Source organism: Rhinolophus hipposideros, assembly GCF_964194185.1.
Source record: "Rhinolophus hipposideros genome assembly, chromosome: 22".
Taxonomy (NCBI): Eukaryota; Metazoa; Chordata; class Mammalia; order Chiroptera; family Rhinolophidae; genus Rhinolophus; species Rhinolophus hipposideros.
This window is the reverse complement of record NC_138068.1, coordinates 21,219,729-21,237,368: the sequence shown is the minus strand read 5'-3', so window position 1 is coordinate 21,237,368 and position 17,640 is coordinate 21,219,729. Positions and strand designations below refer to the sequence as shown.

Genomic DNA, 17,640 nt, shown 5'->3' with positions numbered 1-17,640 from the left:
AACACAATTGGAAACAAAGCAGACATCAGAATGTTATGCCAATTCCACCAATAAATTACTGTAAGTAGAGTCTATACTTAAAGATAATTTCAAGAGTGAAAGAATAAATGGCAGGCCTCATTTGCAGAAAAGGAAAAGTGAATCTTTTTCTAGCTATGAAAGCATATGTAGATGTAGCCAATCATCTCTTTTAAATGGCCATGCTTACGTTAACTTTTTTCCCCCGATGTTTTTCTTATATCATTAGGAGGTGGTTAAATACATATAAAATTTGCCATATCATCTCAACCATTTTTAATTGTATAATTCAATGGTATTAAGTATATTCGTTGTTGTGCTACTGTCACCACTCTAGAACTCTTTTCATCTTGCAAAACTGAAACTCTATGCCATGAATAATTCCTCATTCCCTCCTCCTCTCAGCTCCTGTCAACCACAATTCTACTTGACTACTCTAGGTACCTCATATAAGTGGAATCACACAGTATTTGTCTTTCAGTGGCTGGCTTATTTCACCTAGCATAATGTCCTTAAGGGTTTTCCATGTTGTAGCCTGTGTCAGAATGTCCTACACTGTATGGCTGAATAATCCATTGTACGCATATACCCCATTTTGTTTATCTGTTCATCTATTGGTGGACACTTGAGGTGCTTCCAGCTTTTTGGTTAGGGAAAGTTTTATATCCATGTAGGAAACTGTTTATCGGCCAACTTTGTAGATGCCAGCCTTTGGCCCAAGCTTGCAAGCAGGCTTTTCTAAGGTTTCCAGTTTTAGGTCTGCTATGTTGATTCTTTTCTGTAAAAGGACTATTACAAATAATGTTGTTGTGAGTGTTCTTATTCATGGTACATGTGGGCAAGCATCGCACCGAACAGTGGGATTGGAATTTCATAGGGTATGCATATAAATTTAGTATATAAGGCCAAAGAGTTTTCTCAAGTGTTACACCAACTTGTACTCACACTCAATTGGGATTTTCATTAAGATCAGTGTCTTAGTCTGTTCAGGCTCTTAGGGTACCATAGACTCAATGACTTAGAAGCAGCAAACCCTTAACTCTCACAAGTCTGGGGGCTAAATCCAACATCAAGGCTCTAGCAGATTTGGGGTCTAGTGAGAACCCACTTCCTGGTTAATAGCTGACCATCTTCTCACTGTGTCCTCACAGGGTGGAAAGGACAAGGGAGCTCTCTGGGGTCTCTTTCATAAGGGCACTAATGCCACTCTTAAGGGCTTTGCCTACCCTCCAAAGCCTCCACCTCCAAATACCAACACATTGGAGATTAGGTTTCAACCTATGAATTTTGAGGGGTCGCACACATCAGCCTATAACAATTGGTATTGAAAGTCTAAATATATGTCAGTAGGGTCCGGCCCGGTGGCTCGGGGTTAGAGCTCTGTGCTCCTAAGTCCGAAGGCTGCCGGTTCGATTCCCACATGAGCCAGTGGGCTCTCAACCACAAGGCTGCCAGTTCAATTCCTCGACTCCCGCAAGGGATGGTGGGCAGCGCCCTCTGCAACTAGCAACGGCAACTGGACCTGGAGCTGAGCTGCGCCCTCCACAACTAAGACTGAAAGGACAACAACTTGACTTGGAAAAAAGGACTTGACTTGGAAAAAAGGCCTGGAAGTACACACTGTTCCCCTTCCCCAATAAAAAAATCTTTAAAAAATAAATAAATAAATAAATAAATAAATAAATAAATAAATAAATAAATAAAATATATGTCAGTAATACACAGGAAAAAATTGTAAATTTAACACCCATTCATTATTTTTAACAGAAAAACACCTAGCAAATCAGGTACAGCAGGAACTTCCTTAATCTGATGACAGTTTTATATAGTATATATATTATTTAAAAGCAACTGTACGCAAGCCTCATGCTTAATGTTGAAATTTTGAAAGCTTTCCCTCTGATATTAGGAACCAGGTAAGGATTTGTCTCCTATTCAGTGTAATCCTGAACATTCTCGCCTAGCAAATAAGATGTAAGGATTGGAGCGAGATAAATAAAACTGCCATTATTCATAGATAAAATGATGGTCTTATGTGTTGCATTTGAACTTACAACTCAGTTCTTTTTTCTTTTTCTTTTGGCTTTGCCACCATCTTATTGAAAATTTGGTCTCATTTGGAGGAAAATGAACATCTTTAGATTGTTATGCTTCCCTACTCAAGAAAGCCTTATTTAGTCTTCTATTTATGAAATGAATGGTCAAGATTTTGGTGAGCATATGTAAGTGGAATAGTCTTTCCAGGTGGAGGGGACTTTGTTAGCCAAGTCAGAAAAGGCTGCACAGTTAGGTCGCAGGAGTTGAGTTCACCTGTGTGCATTCCATGTTTCTGGTGTAGCAGAGAATGGGAGTCCCTACCAGTACCAGAGTACAAGCATGGCCGATTTCCACGGCAAGAAAAAGGGCAATGTTTCGTACTCCACCTACTGATTTGGAAAATACACATTATTTTTTTTTAAAGATTTTATTGGGGAAGGGGAACAGGACTTTATTGGGGAACAGTGTGTACTTCCAAGGACTTTTTTCCGAGTCATGTTGTTGTCCTTTCAATCTTAGTTGCGGAGGGCGTAGCTCAGCTCCAGGTCCAGTTGCCGTTGTTAGTTGCAGGGGGCGCAGCCCACCATCCCTAGCAGGAGTCGAACCGGCAACCTTGTGGTTGAGAGGACACGCTCCAACCAACAGCCATCTGGGAGCTCAGCGGCAGCTCAGCTCAAGGTGCCATGTTCAATCTTAGTTGCAGGAGGCGCTGCCCACCATCCCTTGCGGGACTTGAGGAATTGAACTGGCAACCTTGTGGTTGAGAGCCCACTGGCCCATGTGGGAATCGAACTGGCAGCCTTCGGAGTTAGGAGCACGGAGCTCTAACCGCCTGAGCCACCAGGCCGGCCCTGGAAAATACACATTTTGGAGGGTAGTTCGGCAGTGGTCCAGGTACCATAAGCAAGGCACTTCCTTTGACTCACCAGTTTCTCTCCTTGAAATTCATCCTAACAAAATAATAATCTACACCAAGAAAATCAGTTCAACATTATAATGCCAAAAGAAAATTTGCAACCAGCTACATGTTTTATAAAAACCTGAATAAGTTACAATACATTAGTTTAATGGAAATGCTGTGGTCATGAAATACCAAGTCTGGTTCAGAGGTACAACAGAAAGGTATACTTCCTATTGCTCCTGACAAATAGGGCAGAAAACCCTGGACTTTTTATATAAAACAAAAATAAGACTAAAACATAGAGAGAAGAAGGCAGATTGACCCAAGGAAGTACATAGCAGTGAGTTCCCTGCGTTTTGTGTTTTCATTATATATCCCAGACTGTGGGCTCGAGAAGCTAGTAACCTGGAAACACTTAGGAGCACTGAAAGAAAAAGAAAGAAAAAAACCCTCTTTCTAGCTAAAAGGAATCTTAGTACGTAGAACCCGAACTATCCAGGATACAGTAGAGAATCACTTGTCCAAGAACTAGGACTATCTCAATTGAAACAAGAAAAGATAACCAAAGACATCAATCAAGGTGACAGATGTTGGAATTATCTGACAAGGATTTTAAAGCAGCTACCATGAAAATGCTTCAATGAGCAATTATAACACAAATGGGGAAAAGGCTCTGCAAAGAAATAGAAGATAGAAAGAAGAAATAAATGGAAATTTTAGAACTGAAAAATATAAAAACTTGGTGATGGATTCAGCAGAGGAATGGAGAGGACAGAGGAAAGAATCAGTGACGAAGCTTGAACAATAGGAAAGAAACAGCTAATCTGAATGACAGGTAGAATGGCTCAAAAAAACAAAAAAAAACAGAACCTCAGGGACGTGAAGGAGTATAATAAAAGATCAGATTCTATGTAGGAGAGGAAAAGGAGCATGGGGCTGAAATAATGGCTGAAATTTCCCCAAATTTGACCAAAAAATTATAAACCTACAGATTCAGAAAAGCTGAGCAGACCTCAAACATGACACCCCACCTCCCTACCCCCACCCCCGCAAAAAGAAAGAAACCTTGAAAGCAGCGAGAGAGAAACATGTTGCTTATAAGGGAAAAATTGCAGTGACAGTGGATTTCTCATCAGTAATCACAGAGGCCAGAAGGAAGTGGCACATTTTTCAAGTGCTGAATGAAAAGAACTGTCAACCCAGAATATATCAAAAATATCCTTCTGGAATGAAGTGTGGATGGCTCAAAATAGTCTCAGGTGAAGTAAGACGAAGTGAATTTGTTTCCAGCAGACCTACCCTAAAAGAATGGCTAAAGGAAGTTCCTGAAACAAAGAAAATGATAAAAGAAGAAATCTTGAAATTTCAGGATAGATGAAAAACATGGAAAGAGTAAAATTAGAAGTGAACACATTAGACTTTCCTTCTCCTCTTGAATTTTCTAAATTAAGTGTTGTGGTTGAAGCAAAAACTACAGCATTGTCTGATATGGTTGTCAGTATATATAAAGGAAATATTTAAGACACTTATAAACCAGAGAGTATAAAGGTAGATGAGGTTTCTACACTTACATATTTTGATTGCAGTGGGGGTTACATGAATATATGCACATGTGATAAAATGGCATAGAGCTATACAAACATTTTATCAATGTTACTCATAGTTAGTTCCCTAGTTTTTATATCACACGATAGGTATCTAAAATATAACCATTGGGGGAATCTGGATTTAGGGTGGATGGGAACCTATCTGTACTATTTTTGCAACTTCCTATGATTATAATTATCTCAAAATTTTAAAGGAGTAAACATTTTGTCTGGTCACCCATCTATACCCATCGTCTTCTAAGACCACTATAGGTGTTGCCTTTGCGATCCAGAGACCAGATCCCCTTAGCAGTTTTGCCTTTTCACATTCTTCTCTTTGTCAGAAGCATCGTTCCCAAGGCTGTGCCTTCTTCAGATGACACTTGTGTAAACCTTCCTTGTCGTCCTAAGTCTGATTGAAACATACTTTCTCTGTGTCCCAGTCGTGTGCTGCACTGCTGTCCATCACTCACACTATAATGAATAGCTTAACCTGTTTTCCCCCACACTAGGTGTGTTTAGGGAGGAAGAGAACTATGCTTTTATTTAGTAAATAATGGTGTGAGAGGGAAGGATCACAGAATAGTGGCTTGTCATCCCTCTCCGACAGAGCATTGTCTTGCAGCTGGTAGTACATCTAGAACCCTGGCTCAGTTTCACTGGCCTAAGTCACCGTTCCTCTGTGCCACACAGTTGACCCTTTCCTCCTTTGTCCATCCATGAGAAAACTTCGTCATTCATACAGTCTTTCCATAGATTTACACTACTTGTGTTTACTTGTTGAGGCCCAAGTGCATTCACTGTGGTAGGGAAAGAAGATCATTCAATTACACTTATTTTTTATTCCTGACTACTCCGTAGGACCTTTGGTTGCATTGTACAAATGTCATGTACTTAAAGTTTAAAATAATTGTTTTAGTGTGAAATGAGGTAAACTGTTCAAATATTTTTAGTTAACGTGGTTAAATTTGATATGCTCTTTTTCCCTTAAGGGAAGTATTTTAACTTTTACTGAATATTAATATGACGTGTTTGGAAAACTCAACATAATTTCACATCCAGAAATCACTGCTGTTGTAATTGTCCTTCCAGACCGATAAAATACTGTGTGTGTTATTTTCCTAAATGGATTATTAGAAGGCATACTGTTTCTGAGTTTTCACTTAACAGTATATTATAAAACGTTTCCTCATTAATTCATACAAATCTGCCCCCGTTAAGTGTTCTGAGGTATTACTATATTATAATTTTTAATGCATTTTCTTGTTGATGACCTATATGTTTTCCATTTTTTAATTGTTAAGAAGCAATATTGTGCTGATGTATAATTTGTATGGTATATTTCCATCTTTGAACACTTGATGGTTTTATAAAAATAAATTTCTAGAAGTGGTAATTGTTCTTTCAGGAGAGTAAGAATTCAGATTAATCCCAGTTTTATTATTTTTTTTTAAGTTTTGTTATTGTAGTGTGTTTTAAGGAATTGAAATTGTTTTGTGAACTTTGAAGAATGTACATTCCTCTTAGAAGAGTTGCTGAGAATCCTAATTTTAAGCCAGACTTTTGAAAAAATACAGAGGAAGTACTAATAACTTTCCTGGGAATACTAAAATCTTACCCATAGGAATCTGTCTATTTGGAGGTTCTCTGATTTGCAAACAGATCACCTGAAGGTAGAATGTGCCTATTGTCCCCCCCACCCCCCATAACTTTTGATTCAGAAGATTTGGGGAACTGATGCCAGGTTATAGGCAGAACCTATGAAGAAATGAGGTTCTGAGTTGATCAGGATCTGTTCAACCGCTGATGTTGTAAGCTTGGTTTCTTGTATCTGAGGTGACTTGCAATGAACCCATTCGTGCAAGGGACCTGACTGCCTCTTTCACGGGTAGTGAGCCAGGCAGTGCTCTGTTCTGCAGCCAAGGCTGCTGAGCATAGAGGAGAACTTACAATAGAGTTAGGGTAGTAGAGCAAAGAAAATCAAGGAGGCCGCGTTTCTTTTATAAAGGAAACAGAATTTGGTTACCCTTTGCGAGGGACCTGAGTTCACAGGAGAGCCCTTGGAATTACCCTTTTCCTTATGATTTCAAAGGGCTCACACTATCAAATTTATATTAGGATAGTGTCTAGTTTTAGAAGTTGAACAAAGTTATTTCTCTTTTCAGAACTCTACAGTAACAATTGAAGAATTCCATTGCAAACTCCAAGAGGCTACAAACTTTCCTCTTCGTCCTTTTGTGATTCCATTCCTCAAGGTAATTTTTATGAGATAATTACTGAAGGTAGTTATTTATCTTCAATGTTTCCTCAAGATCTGCTGCTGGGATCCCTGTTCTGTGATCTAAATCATGGTGGTTTATACATTTTCGTAATCTTTATTTTGGGCAACTAGAGAAATGTGAGTGCAGTCTGCAGATGAGTCGTATCGTTGATGGGATGAGATGTATTTGATGAGATGAGAATTGCAAAAGCCTTGACTTGTGGTCTGTATGCAGACTACCCTGGTAACACACAGATACGGGCAGAGGACGGAGCAGGAGGTGGTGAGTGGGACAGACGTGTCGGCGTGGCATGGAGGCTGGGCTCCCAGCAGAAGAAGTAACTGGACACTAAATCTTTTGGTTGTGGCCAGAGGCTGAAGAGGGGCTGTCAGACAAAAAAGAGGCCTTTTGTAGTTCAGACTCTTACCTTACGGATGAAGAGCATGTGGGAAGGCAGAGCTTGTGTCTTCCCAACCCCCAATTTAGTATAGCTTTTAATTATGGCCTCTGGAATTAATGTTCTCGGACATACAACTTTTGGGGACACTGTTCAAAATTGTTGTGCTTACCTATAAGTTAAAACAGTGTTAGATTTATATATAATGTGTCCTTTTAAGAAGAATGTTTTATTTTGAAATAATTTCATGTTCACAGAAAAGTTGCAAAATGGTACATGAAAATGCCTGTACCCTTTACTTAGATCTCCAAATATTAACATTTTATCACATTTGCATTATTATCCTTTGACTTTCTATTTATTCTTTCCTCAGAAAAGTTTGAGAGTAAGCTGCAGACATAGATAAATTGTATTACTTTCGTATAATTATCAAATCAAGAAATTAACATCGATAAAACACTATTATTATAGACCTTATTTCTTTACAGCAAATGTCCTTTACAGCAAAAGAAAAACTTTTTTTGGTCCTGTATCTACTTCAGGATCACATCTCGCATTTCATGGTCATGTGTCTTCTACTTTAATCTGGAATAACTTCTCAGCCTTTTATGATCTTGGCATTTTCGAAGTGTACGAATGAGGTGGTTATTTTATAGAATATATCTCAATTTGGGTTTTTCTAATACTTCCTCATGATTAGAATCAGGGTATGTATTTCAAGGCAGTAAATATAGCAGGTGAGATATCACTGTGTGCTGCCAGGAGACATAAATGTTCATTAGTCTCATACTAGGTCATGTTGACTTCGATCACTTGGGAAAGGCCGTGCATACCATGCTTTCCCACTGCTAATTGTTTTTCCTATTAAACAGTAAAAACAGATATCATTATAACTCAGACAAATAAAAAGTGAACCCGTGTCAAAGATTTTGTTTAACTCACTATCAATGAGGGAATCAGTAAGGTGTTAAAACCCGTCCAGGGGAGAACTCAGAGAACAGGCTTATTTATAGATCAGGATTATTGATACGACTGGGCAGACAGAAGTAAAATTGGCTTCTCGCACAGTGTGCAAGGGAAGTCAATTGAACCTCTGCTGGACGTAGTTTTATGCATGCCCATAGACAACAGTTATTTGGAATTGCTATCAGTTATTGATAGCAAAGAGTTATAAAATAGCTTAAAGGCAAGGAAAGACTATAGCCAGAGCCCAGTGTGCTCTAGACCAGAGGCATAGTTTGGAAGCCTCTGACCCAAGTCCAGCCCACCCCATGGTTTTGTACAGCCCCGGAGAGAATGCTTTTTTTCCACAAATGAACATTTGTAATTGATTTGGTAAGAGGGAACGTTACTTTGAATCCCAGTTAAGCTAAATGTTATCCTTAATCCACTCCCTTGCCAAATGAATTACATGCTTTTCATTAGTAGTAGACTGCTATAGTACCAAAAAACTATACTCGATTTTTTTTTTGTATTTTGACTGCTTTGTCAATACAATGTTTGGAAATTGGTTTCCTCTCTTGTGTATGAGTACTCACATAATATCTTCAGTTTTGCCTCACAAAGCCTAAATGTCTGGCCAATAAATGTGCCCCTCTTATCTTCTTTTGCTTTACCTTGATTTCCTAAGAAAATGTAATAACATCAAGAAGATGGGTCATCTTACTGAAGTACTGTTACCAGTTTTTAAACACTTTCGATTAGAGCACAGCAGCCATGCAGGACAATGCGGGGCTCAGGTGCTTGGCCTGTGCTGGGGCCCCTCCAACACTGACGCCTTGGCCTGTCCCGGCAGCCTGTGTGTGGCGCCTGCTCAGCGCCGAAACAGCTGTGCTCGGTCTGTCTCGGTCTGATTTCTGTATGTCAGAGCCAGTAGACAATTATTTCCCCCAAGACTCCGGAATCAAGAAGGATTTATGAAATCTGTGTTAATAGGAAAAAATTAAGCTTTTTTTTTTTTCAAATTTATTAAAGGGTTCACACATGTTACAGATGTAAAGATCTGACATGGTATTTTTTCAATTAAGTTGTTACAATTGCTCTGAGATTGAAGTTATAGAAGAAACTTAAAAAGTGTTTTGTGTCATCAAATTCCCTATTCTTAACTCTGTTATTTCGGAAAACAGCATGAGGTGTAGGTTGTTGTGGCAGTTTGTTGGCTAGCATTTGGGTTTTTGTCAATTTATTTCTACTTTAAAACAGTCACTAATTATGGTGCCTACTAAATTAACCCCTGGTAAAGGGATGACTCCTTGCATGTATTAAAACTTTCCTTTCCCTTGCTCATCTGTTTCCCTTGGAATAAAGACTTCTCTTTTGGGCTTGGTCTGAATTGTTTTTACTTTGGAGAGAAAAATATAATTCTTCATTCTTTTAATAAAAGGAATACGGGAAAAGCATATTTGTATGTGAAGGAGAGTTCAGTTTAAAGAGAATAGGGTTTTTTAATATGATATGTCCATACTAAAGGTTTTCTCCGTTTGAGGAGAAGGAAAAATAATCAGTATGTGATTATCCTTTTACAGAATAAGGAAACATGTCCAATAAGGATGCCACCCTAAGAAATAGATTCTGCCCGAGGGTGACCTGTGTACCCTCAAAGCCTAGCCTAAGGCTTCATTCCAATCACTCCCAATACTTTTAATACCTCATGTCCCAACAAAACCAGAATACTCACCATTTCCAGAATTCCATGGCAGTTCTCAGAGAACACGAAGGGCAGGTTGAGTAGTGATACCAAAAACGGGTTGGGATTCAGAAGCGCGAAGCCAGGCCTTGTAATGACAGAGGAAACAATGAATTCCTCCTACTCCCATGTGGGCACTACTAATTCTCTGGCTGACCACAATCTTCAAAAATGTATACCTTTTAAAATTACTGTGTTCAACATTTATTGATCTTTGCTTGACTCTGTATTAGGCCACAGAGGTAAATAAAGCACAGTCTTTTCCTTAAGGGCATTTGCATCTTGCAAGGGCAACAGACAAGTCAGCCAATCATTCAAGCTCATGTTACTTTACTCACAGAGGTATATGGCAATCAGACTGGCAAGGAGAGAAGTGTTTTGGTCTTGTGTCTTCTTTGTGAAAGCCTTTCGAGGTGCTGAGCCCTGGGGTGTGGGGCTGACACCTAGACAGCTGTCTTCCAGCCCCTGCCTCTTCTTTTCAAGGCCAACCTGCCCCTGCTGCAGCGAGAACTGCTGCACTGCGCTCGGGCCGCCAAGCAGACCCCATCCCAGTACTTGGCTCAGCACGAACACCTCCTGCTCAACACAAGTATCGCGTCACCTGCAGACTCTTCTGAGTTGCTCATGGAAGTGCATGGAAACGGAAAGAGGCCCAGTCCGGAGAGGTGAGCAGAGAAGAGCTCGGTTGTCCCTGTTTTTCTGGAACCACTCTGAGCATTCCCGTTGCTTGTGAAAGAAAGAGAATTTGATTACTGTGGTTTTATATGGGTATGGACTCAGAAGTTCTAAGGTTAGTTTTGCTTTGTCCCAACATGAAGCCGCAGACTGTTTCTTAAATCTGTAGGTGTCACTCTCAGACGTGAGTATTTTTCGGAAACTCTTCAAATACTATTTGAGTATATTGCTGGTGAGAAACACTGCTCTAGAGCATTTTATGGGTCCACTGCTCCAGAACCTTAAGAAACACAATCTGCCTGAGGCATTTTTTCTGATGTGCAAAGTCTTGAAAAAGTACAACAATTAATTATTGATACTTGTTAATGAATCACCATTACTTTGAAGATGGAAGTGACATTATTCTGGAAATTTCAGTATCAGTGTCTACCACAATATTCTATGGTTTGTCAAGGAAGCAATATTTTAACAACAGTGGAAAATCTGTTACAATTGAAGCTAAATGACTAAAAACCCTACCAATTTATATTAATTATTGAGTATTTTTTTCTCCCACGTGGAGAATTATTTTCAATAACTGACCCCCACAGTAGAAAATTTGACCTGAAAACATTCTTAAACACAGTTAAACCCATTTCCTCCATATTCATATGATATAAGAAAATTCCATCTTCTCCTTAGCCTCTCCTTTGCTTCATGAGGCTTAGATGTTTCTGCCTGATAATGGATGAATTTGACCTCTCTTTTCATCCTGGAGTAAGTCAGCAATTTCCGTTATCTTCCTGGCCCTTGAAGACATTTCAGTTCATGCCTCCTGTCCAGCCTTTCTTTATCGTCTTCTGTGTGTGAAAGTGCGTAGCACAAAGTAGGCACTCGAGAACATGTTTGCAGAACACCTGTTGATGGGCTCAGATATGTACTTCCCGTTCTTCTGCAGGAGAGAAGAGAGCGGCTTTGAAAGAGACACAATTCCTCCTGAACCTCCTGCCAAGAGAGTGTGTACCATCAGCCCTGCTCCCCGGCACAGCCCCGCCCTCAATGTGCCCCTCATGAATCCTGGGGGCCAGTTCCATCCTACCCCTCCGCCTCTTCAGCATTACACATTAGAAGATATTGCAACCTCCCACCTGTATCGTGAGCCCAACAAGATGCTAGAACATCGAGAAGTTCGTGATAGACACCACAATCTTAGTAAGTGACATAAGCCTGTTCTTCTTTGGGACTATTTTCTTTCATAATTGATTTGTAGGAGTGTTTTATGTAATCTCAATAGTGATTTGGTGGTGGTGGTGGTTTTACGTCATTTTGTGGGTCCCACACTCCAGTGTGAACCATTGCCTTAGTAGTGTGCACATAGGTGGTGTGAATGTGTGTGTGTTTACTTGCTAAAGTTTTGTTTACTGTATTCTTCCCTCTGTCTTCACATTTAATCCCTTAATTTCTAATAGGTCTAAATGGAGGTTATCAAGAGGAGTTGGTAGACCACCGTTTGACAGAAAGGGAATGGGCTGATGAATGGAAACATCTTGATCATGTAAGAATCGTATAGTGTAGAACTTTCTTAACAATTTATCACTTTTAATTCTTAATATTATTTACCAGTAGTAATAGAGTGTGTGTGCTTAAAGTGAACATAACCAGGGCAACAATGTCTTTGCGATAAAAGTTGATGTATCTACTACTCCCCCAGCTGGAGAGCTGAGAGGAGCTCCCACATCTTTGTGGTGGGGTGACCACTTCCGGTCGTCACCGAGTAAAGTCGTGTAGTGTAATGGTTCAAAACACAGGTTTGTGAGTTCAGGTCCCAGCTTGGCCACTTCCTACCTTTGTGTGATGGGTAAGTTGCTTTACCATTTTTAGCCTTAATTTTTATATCTTAAAAAAAGAATTCCATTCCTTTATTTATTTTTTATTTTTTTATTTTTTTAATACTCAGCCACAAAATAGAGTGCAGTCTTACCATTTGCAGCAACACGGATGGGCCTAGAGGGTATTATGCTAAGTGAAGTAAGTCAGACAAAGACAAATACCATATGATTTCACTCATGTGGAATCTACAAAAACAAAACAAACGCACAAACAATACAAAACAGGAACAGACTCATAGATACAGAGAACAAACCGATGGTTGCCAGCGGGGAGGGGGGTTGGCGTGGGTGAAAAAGGTGAAGGGGCTTAAGAAGTACAAACTTCCAGTTATAAAATATGTGTCATGGGAATTTAACGTACAGCATAGGGAATATAGTCAGTAATATTGTAATAACCTTGAACAGTGTCAAATGGTTACTAGATTTATCATGGTGATCCCTCTGTAAGGTATATAAATGTCAAGTCACACAGATACAGAGAACAAATTGATAGTTGCCAGAGGGTTGAGCGGTGGGGAGATGGTCAAAAAAGGTGAAAGGGATTAAGAGGTACACAGTTGTAGTTATAAGATAAGTAAGTCATAGGGATGTAATGTGCAACATAGGGAATACAGTCAATATCGCAGTAACTTTGTATGGTCGCAGATGGTTTCTAGACTTCTCATGGTTAGCACTTTGTAAGGTATATAAATGTCAAATCACTATGTTGTATACCTACAGTAGCTTTTCCATTTTGAGTGATATTGTCTCTGATTGGGTATTTCTCTGATTACATTCTTAATAAATCTCCAGCTTTATCAGATGCCTTACGGGTTTAGTCATATATTTAATGTGGTTTCACCATAGTCTATAAAGGACCATGTTATAATGAGACTCTGCCTCCTTCAGCCTTGAACAATCCAAAGTGTCCTTTTGAAACCCAAACAAAAACAAATTGTGTGTGTGTGTTTTAAAAGAAGCAGTAAGAAAGGCTTTAAAATGTAAAGTTGATATTGCTAAATCTGTAAGATACTTAAACCTTTTTTTAATCTTTTGTTTACCTGTCCTTGATTTGCAATGTTGGTTGTTTGAATGTCCTCATCTCATCTCTCCGCCTGACTTCCCCTCTGGCTCAGGCCCTGAACTGCATTATGGAAATGGTAGAAAAAACAAGGCGCTCCATGGCAGTTCTGCGGCGCTGTCAGGAATCTGATCGTGAAGAACTCAACTACTGGAAACGACGATATAACGAAAACACAGAGATGAGGAAAACAGGGGGCGAGTTGGTCTCCAGGCAGCACAGTCCTGGGAGTGCAGATTCTCTCAGCAATGGTAAGACATCAAAGCAGGCTTTTTATATTTTATTTTAAAGGAAGATGGTGACAGATTGTGGAGTTAGAAAGACCCAGGTGATTTCTATGAAGAGTGATAAAATATGTCAAGGACTCAGTACCTGGCATGTTCAAGAAATATTGTCGTCCCTCTTAGAGAATGAAAATACTTGTGATTTTGTTCTGTTTTTAATTCTCTGTGTATGTGCTAGGTGATGATCAAAAAGTTTTCGGTCTTCCATTCAGCCTGACTGAATGTCCTAGGTCCTCTCCTATAGATCCCATTTATTCCTCACAGTAGTTCTGAAAGCGTTCACTTCACCTTCCCTCCTCTTTTTCCTAGTCCCCATCGAATACCATTTATTGACTTCCACCTAAAGACCTTCTACAAAAAGTTTTACTATACCAACCTGAGTTGTTCCATCTTGCCTTTTTCCCAGCCTGAAGCAGCAGAGATAATGAACAACGGTTCTCTCAATCCAGGGTACTTCCAGGACGCCACATCTGTTGCCCCCATATATTCCATCATATTCACCTGGTAACTGAAAAGGTGCCTTGTGCAAAGACATGGTTAAGTGAGGAGCCGTCTGTGATCAGGCTCTTTCCCCACCCACCCAATTCAAGCTCCTGACTCTCAGCAGGAAGAATGAATCTCCTCTTATGACAGACCTAGCATGTTCCACAGAAGACAGCTGTTAGTCTCAAAAAGATTATAAAACAAAATTTGAGGCAAAGACATTGGGACCCCACTCCCCTACCCCACCCACAGAGGTGACTCTTGAGCCAGCCATAAGTAGCAACACTGTATGGGATATCTAGTGCAGCAAGACATCAAAGAATGCCTATAACAACTTGCAGAAACTTACCCAAAGTTCACCATCCAAACCACAAACCACCCATGGGTGAGGCTGCGTATGAGCATGGAATGCAGTGAGCTGTAGCCAAGAGTCGGCTCTTCTCCCACCGGGATTACAGGTCCTCCTGGTGTCATCTAAACATTACTTTGCATTAACATCTACTCATCTTTTTCACCCTTTGTTTGAAGGGTTAGATAGGGTGACTGTATGTTCCAGTTTGCCTGGGAGAGTGCGTTACTCTGTCATAATAATTACCAGCACCTCCCTCACTCTCAAAAATGAGGACAATTGGGATGTTCTCATCACTGTCAGTTTAGCTCTTCACAGACCCCAGTATTTCCTTCTCTCTGGATTCTCAATGATATCAACCTGATTTGGACAAATATCTTTTAGTATCTTTCTATGCATATTATGTATGTTTAATATTTTTATTTTACTTGTAGTATATTTCTCTTGTAGTATATGTTTGTTGCAGTGTAGAAGGAAAAAGGAAAACAAAATTCATATCCTAAACAAGCATGCTATTTAAAATGTGAACCAAAACCACTGCACAGACTCTTGTTACTGGTCTGTGATGATCTGAGGAGCCTATCCCAAGATATATCGGTCACTGTGAGAAGATGTATCTTTGAGAAGAGACCATAAAATAAGCAACGTGCTTAGACACATACGTAGTTGTTGTGCATTCTGGCGTAAGTTTCATACGTCTTCATGGACCAAAAACAGTTTGCAGACTGGACAGTATTTGGGGGCATAGCACACAAACATACTCTCCAATGACTTAAATAATTGGATAATTTGTGGTTTAAACCCCTGGTGGATTGTTATTTCAAGTATTTAGTATTTAAGTGCTTTGGTGACTTGGAGGTAAATTGACTAGAGACTCGGTGGTATTATTACTTTTCCCACTTAAACTATAGTTTCCTTCTATCAAATTTGTGATTCACAGTGTTTTCAGGAACAGATTTTGTTCAGACAACAAGGGATATATTTTGGTATTCTATTTAAGGATGCATAAATAAGTGTGGAAAACATAAGGAAAAACGAAAAAAATGAGTATTATAGAATTCAGGAGAATGTAGATTGTGCAGAGGGAGGTCTCATCATCTTCATCAGTTTTTCTAAGGACAGGATTACAAGCCTGGTTAGCATCATTTAAACAATACTGTGGTTTACCACTTCTCACCGCTTGGATTTGGAGTTGCTGGGAGTGATTTCTTTCTTGATCTGGAGGCTTGTGGGTGTTCAGTTTATAATTTTTCATTAACTTGTACATTAATATTTTTATGAACTTATTAGCCATCTAATGTTTTGGCAATTAAACCTTAAAGAAAAAAGGAAAGAAACTAACTCAGCTGTCAGTTTTCCCCAGTTTTCCGGAGAATGAGAGGTAACCTGGGTGTTTATTACAGATATATATTCCAGGCCTTTCCCTGGAGGTTTTGATTCGAGGACCAAAGAATCTAAATATGTTTAATGAGTCAAATAATCAGGCAAGTTAGAGAGAAAAAGATGTAAAAATTAGAGGACCCATCAAACTCATATCCAAATCAAATGGGTTTCAGAAGTGGTGAACAGAACGAAAAGAAAAGAGAACAGTTACTGAAATATTTCAAAAAAAATTACCCAGAACTGAAAGACAGTATTCTAGGCTGAAGCCGTCTAGCAAGTGAACAACACAGTGGAAGAAACAGACTTATCAGTGAGCATCATTGAAAGTTCGAAGACAAATCTGAAACAGTTACTTTAACTTAGAATTCTATACTCAACCAAAACAATTGTTAGATTAACAACCCGTGGTTTTTCAAAAAATGCGCCTCCCGTCTACCCTTTGTTGTGGTGTAGGATATACCCCAATACAAGGAAGTAAACCAGAAGGTGGAAGAGATGGAATTGATGAAACAGGAATCAACGCAAGAAAGAAAATGCAAGGGAATCCCTCGGGGTGGGGTGGGGGGGTTGTCCCAAGCAACAGTGGTACTGCAAGGCTAGAAAGCATCCGGTTCAGACTGGAATAGCCCAGAAGCTTGCTGGAGATTTCTTCAAGAAAATGAGATTTGTAAAATATTTACACAATAAGAAGAGAATTTGAGATTGAATTAGAAATAATTACATAAGAAATTTAGCACATGAATAAACAAGGCAATTAACTGGAAGAAAAAACTTGTTCTGAAAGATAAAAAGATTCATGGACTGAATGAACCACGTGACTCAGCTGTACTGTAAATGATGACTATTGATGTAACAGTTTGAGTATATGTCTATTTGGGGGAATGGAAGGGGAAGGAATTATGAATGTATCTGTAGAGTGATGGCGGTGGGGGTTAAAAGAATGAAATTCTTGGGGGCGGCCAGATTGCTCAGTTGGTTAGAGCAGGAGCTCTCAACAACAAGGTTGCCAGTTCAGTTCCCACATGGGATGGTGGGCTGTGCCCCCTGCAAATAAAGATTGAAAACGGCGACTGGACTTGGAGCTGAGCTGCGCCCTCGACAATTAGATTGAAGGACAACGACTTGGAGCTGATGGGCCCTGGAGAAACACACTGTTCCCCAATACTCCCCAATAAAATTTTAAAAAGAAAGAAATAAATCCTTTCCTACTGAATTGGCTAGTTAATTGATAAGGCCTGCAACTGAAAGATCAAGCTGGAGCAAGAATCAGTTTTTAAAAAGGGACTTTACCATTGTTACAGGAGAAAATCTCTGTGACCTACGGAGAAGTGATCCTCCTTGTGGGGGTTGGAAGATCTTAAACATGAGCACTGGGTTCTAAGCCAGGCACTTTACTTCCGCTGTTAACCCCGGGCGCCCATTAGAACCCACCTGGGACTTCAGGAAAAATCCTGATGTCCTGGCCCCACCTCCAGTTTCTGATTTAATTAGTCTGAATGGAACCTGAACTCCCAGAGTCAAGAACCATTCCTTTATATACATTATCATTTAATTCTCATAGCAACCTCGTGAGGTAAGTATCATTTTTCATTAAAACTACAGGACGCCTTATAGAAAATACAGAAACATGTAAAGAATCGACTAGCTCATCA

General features: G+C 39.6%; 1 protein-coding gene across 3 annotated transcripts in view; it reads left to right on the top strand.

Annotated features, from left to right (window-relative positions):
- CBFA2T2 (CBFA2/RUNX1 partner transcriptional co-repressor 2) overlaps positions 1–17,640 on the top strand; it is a 131,435-nt gene that overhangs the window by 99,975 nt on the left and 13,820 nt on the right. For all 3 annotated transcript variants that reach the window (XM_081033604.1, XM_081033606.1, XM_081033605.1), the window contains exons 4-8: positions 6,708–6,797; positions 10,370–10,551; positions 11,499–11,752; positions 12,010–12,095; positions 13,545–13,740. In XM_081033604.1, the coding sequence (XP_080889730.1) occupies positions 6,708–6,797; positions 10,370–10,551; positions 11,499–11,752; positions 12,010–12,095; positions 13,545–13,740 (808 nt within the window). The remainder of the gene's footprint in view (positions 1–6,707; positions 6,798–10,369; positions 10,552–11,498; positions 11,753–12,009; positions 12,096–13,544; positions 13,741–17,640) is intronic.